The sequence below is a fragment of the Micropterus dolomieu genome, unplaced genomic scaffold (genome assembly GCF_021292245.1).
Source record: "Micropterus dolomieu isolate WLL.071019.BEF.003 ecotype Adirondacks unplaced genomic scaffold, ASM2129224v1 contig_14716, whole genome shotgun sequence".
In the NCBI taxonomy this organism is placed as follows: domain Eukaryota; kingdom Metazoa; phylum Chordata; class Actinopteri; order Centrarchiformes; family Centrarchidae; genus Micropterus; species Micropterus dolomieu.
In genome coordinates, this window is record NW_025743702.1 from 1 (window position 1) to 3904 (window position 3904).

At 38.9% G+C, this 3904-nt stretch overlaps 1 protein-coding gene across 1 annotated transcript; it reads left to right on the plus strand.

Annotated features, from left to right (window-relative positions):
- Positions 1-17: 17 nt before the first annotated feature.
- Positions 18-3900, plus strand: LOC123966990 (asialoglycoprotein receptor 2-like; the record flags this gene model as incomplete). Its single annotated transcript, XM_046043046.1, has 7 exons — positions 18-168; positions 1891-1989; positions 2199-2288; positions 2410-2508; positions 2789-2931; positions 3541-3677; positions 3858-3900. Coding segments are annotated over exons 1-7 (762 nt in total), but the record flags the coding sequence as incomplete, so codon positions are not given.
- Positions 3901-3904: the final 4 nt, after the last annotated feature.

The window sequence follows — 3904 nt, forward strand, 5'->3', positions numbered from 1 at the left end:
GTTTTCAGTGTTTCAAAATGTCTGCAAGGATTCTCGCTGCACCAGATTCAAGCTTGAATGTGAGATATACCCGAAGAGTTCAAGACAACAGAGGAGCGGGAGAGGAGAATCAGCTGGAGATCTCAGAGGATGAAAAGCATCACGCTGATCCTGGGTCACAAAAAGCAAGTAAGTCTGAAATGATGTTGTAAGAAGGACGTTAATGTACATTTTTGTGTGGCTATATAAAAATGTATAAGTCATTAATCAGTTACCATTAACTATGGGTCATTATCAGGTGTCTTGTTTTTGTAATCTGGTGCCACAAGAGTCAATTTTCTTACTGACAGAATGACAACGAGTAACTAGAGAATCCAGTTTCTGAAGAAGCTGCAGAGTGAATGTGGGCTGTTGAAAGCTGACGCTAAACTGATTGCTGGCTTGAATAATACCAATAATGTTTGAAAGATGTTGAAATTCTGACGCTATTCTGCGACGGCCGAGCGATAGCTGGCGTTGCTGAGCCTGTTTCTCTGATAACTTGAGATCCAGACGTCCCGTGACTAAAATCCTCAATCTGTTAGTGAAACAGACTGTGCAAGTCTGGACAATGACAGCAGAACTAGCCTGTGTGCATGAACATCCCCACAAAGATATCAAAAACTATTTATTTGCGTGTCAACAGTGAAAATTGTGGGCATGACAGCGAGTTAAGATTAAGGTTAAATGAAGTCTGTAGCTGAATGTATGCAGAAATAGTGACATTTCAAAGTGGAGTAGTTATGAGGAGGATTTGAACCTTCTCTTCATTCACTTCAATACAAAAAAACATCCTGGAAAACCTTGAATATTTTGGAATGTATGCAAGGTATCAACGAGTGAAAGGCAATAATGTCGTCATTGAGTTGAATAATTTGATGTTTAAATCAACATCAAACTGTGGGAGGAGATTCAAGTTTTTGTTTGTAGAAGAACACAGGCTGTGAATGCTGACTCAGCCTGTCAGGCCGTAACCAGGGTTTAGAAATTAGTGAGGTCCAGACTTTGTTTCTTTTAATAGAGCTTATTTACAGAAATTCACACCAAAATCACACAAGTTACACAAACTAATGATCTATAATGAAAAACACAGGCCTACAAAGGGACCTGTTGGCAAAAAATACTTTTATTAAAGCTGAATTTGTTCTTTTCCTGTGTGTGTGTGTGTGTGTGTGTGTGTGTGTGTGTGTGTGTGTGTGTGTGTGTAATGAAGGCTCAAACCAGGAAGTGGGCAAAGCACTGTGATTGGTTAAGAACACACTAACCACAGGCTGTTCATCAAGGTCTTTCTCTCCACAGCTTGGCTCACTAAAATTGTATAAAATAAGAGATACAGACAGACACGCTATGATCAGGTCGTGCAAACAGGGAAATCTTGCTATACTAATCTTCACAACATGTATCAGGCTAAATGTATCTGACAGCCTACAACTGGCATCACAGGACTTTGTTGTTATGACATGTGCAGACTGCATAATGGCCACTATTGTTACTATATGACAACATAAAAAACAGCAGGTTAGTGCTGAATTCAGAGCGGGGCTCTCAGTTAGTGCGCGCACGCCGTTTTAATGTGCTTCTGATCAGGGAAACAGTTTGTCAAGTTGAAATAAGGGTTTTGACAGTGTAATCTGCTGCGTCCTCAGGGTCCTGAAGCCTTCATTTAAGTTGATTGTGTTATCAATAGTTGTTATTAGATTTTTTTCTATTGATAGGTTATAGCCTACATATAATTACAGAGGTCCGCACCTCGGTTACCTCATAGCTGGTTACGGTAATGCAGCCAATGTGCCACTATGAAACTCCACAGTTCACAGCGGCCACTTCAAACAAGAATAATTTTAATGTTCTCTGTGTATTTTGTCTCTGTAGGACCTCAGACTCCAAAGAATCGTGTCAGAAGAAGGTGTTTTACTGCAGCGACTCTGGGAGTGATGTATCTTCTGATATTGGCTGGAGTCTTCATACGCTGTGAGGAATTATGTTTTAAATCTAAACCAAAGATGTTTGATCTCATCTGAATATCATACATACGCTCTCTGAAGGGACTGAGTCAACTTTTAAAGAAATATAGAGGCAGATCATGCTCTATATGCCGCTTCATAGGCATGAATTGTTTGGAAATGCAGAATGATTTGGTGTTGTTGGTGTGTTTCTTATGTTGTTGTGCTTCTCACCAGATATTTCAGTCACTTTGGAAAAAGACCAGCTGCAGACCAGATACGACAAACTGTACAACAACTACAGCGAGCTGCAGGGACAAATTTCAGGTAAGAAAGGTTTTTAAAAAAAGAGCAAATACCAAAATACACAGGATCTAACTTCACACTGCTAATTGACCATAAATATTCTGAAATTGTTGTTGTCTTGTTGGTTTTTATCATGACACAGCAGCCAACATCAGTCAGTTACAGAGCAGTTACGAGACACTGAGGAAAAATCACAGCCAGTTACAGGATGAAGTAAAGCAGCTGAATGACAAACTTGATGGTGAGAAAAGTTTAAAAACTAACAGTGAACACCAGCATCACACCAGTTCACTTGATATAACTTGAATTTGTCATTGATTTTCATTTTAATTCTTTTATCCTGTTGAACTGTTTTCTCTGTTTATTTCTGTTAGAAATGAGACAAAACCTGAGTGTATTTATAGAGTAAACAACAAGTGGCAGGCAAGAAAGATATTTAAGAAGAAAGTGAAACAACAAGTTTTATCAATTTAACAATGAATGACATGAAATCCATCTTTTAACACTCATTTGACATGAAGAGAAGTGGTGTCCTGAAGGATGGAAGAGATTTGGATGCAGCTGTTACTTTAAATCCAATGAGGAGAAAACTTGGTCTGACAGCAGAAGTGACTGTCAAAGTAGAGGAGCACATCTGGTGATCATAAACAACAAAGAGGAACAGGTGAGTGTGTTTGTTACTGAGTGTGTGATCTTAGATGTAGCTGCCAGTGATCTGTTACTTCTGTTTTTGACCTGCAGCCAGTCGGCTTCCTATGACGATGCATTAGGGCCATTGTAGGTGGAAATAAAAAACATTACGGAGCGAAGACAAAAAACACTTGAATATTCTCTGAGACTAAGGTTCTACATTTGAAAGAAAAAACTTGAAAAACAATGTTTCAGTAGAGTTTTGCATTATAACCATCTAAAAACTGAGGAGCAAACTGGCTCTGTTTGGGTCTGTGAGCTTTATCGGAGGTGCTGAAGTTCACATTTGTGGTGAGATTTCTGCCTGAAAGTGTTTTCAGGTAGTTTTAGTTTCCACCTCCTTGTCTCATCCTAACATACAGTCCCAAACGTGCTTCTGTGTCTGTCAGACGGTCTGAAGGGGAAACTACCACAGCAGCAGAGCAATAACGCAGGCTAATCCCCCACACAGAAAAGGAAACATCCACCTGTCATCTTGCCACTCAGTTTTTCTTATTGTTGTAACTTACAATGCTATATTCAAACCAGTTTTGAATTAAGAATTAGGAACAGAGAAATGATTTTGTCTCTTGTCAAATCCTAGAAATGTGTCATTGAGTTGAACAAGGGTGGAGACTCCTGGATTGGTCTTAGGGCCATAGAAAGATTTATACAAACAGGACGGGAATGGAAACGGAAATGGGAATGGAAATGGGTGGACAGCTCGCCGCTGACAAAAATGTGAGACGTTTTAAAAGTTTTGTGTCATTATATTAAATTAATAAACTGAATTACATGCTAAACAAGTTTTTTAAAAATTTATTATTATGTATTACCGATAATATAAATATATGAAGTGAAATCCAACAACTTGCTTCAAATAATCAGAAATTCGAAAATAACATTTTATTTCTCCTACAGGTTCGGGGCAGCCGGATTTTCACACCAGCCCTGGGACCAGTACGCTG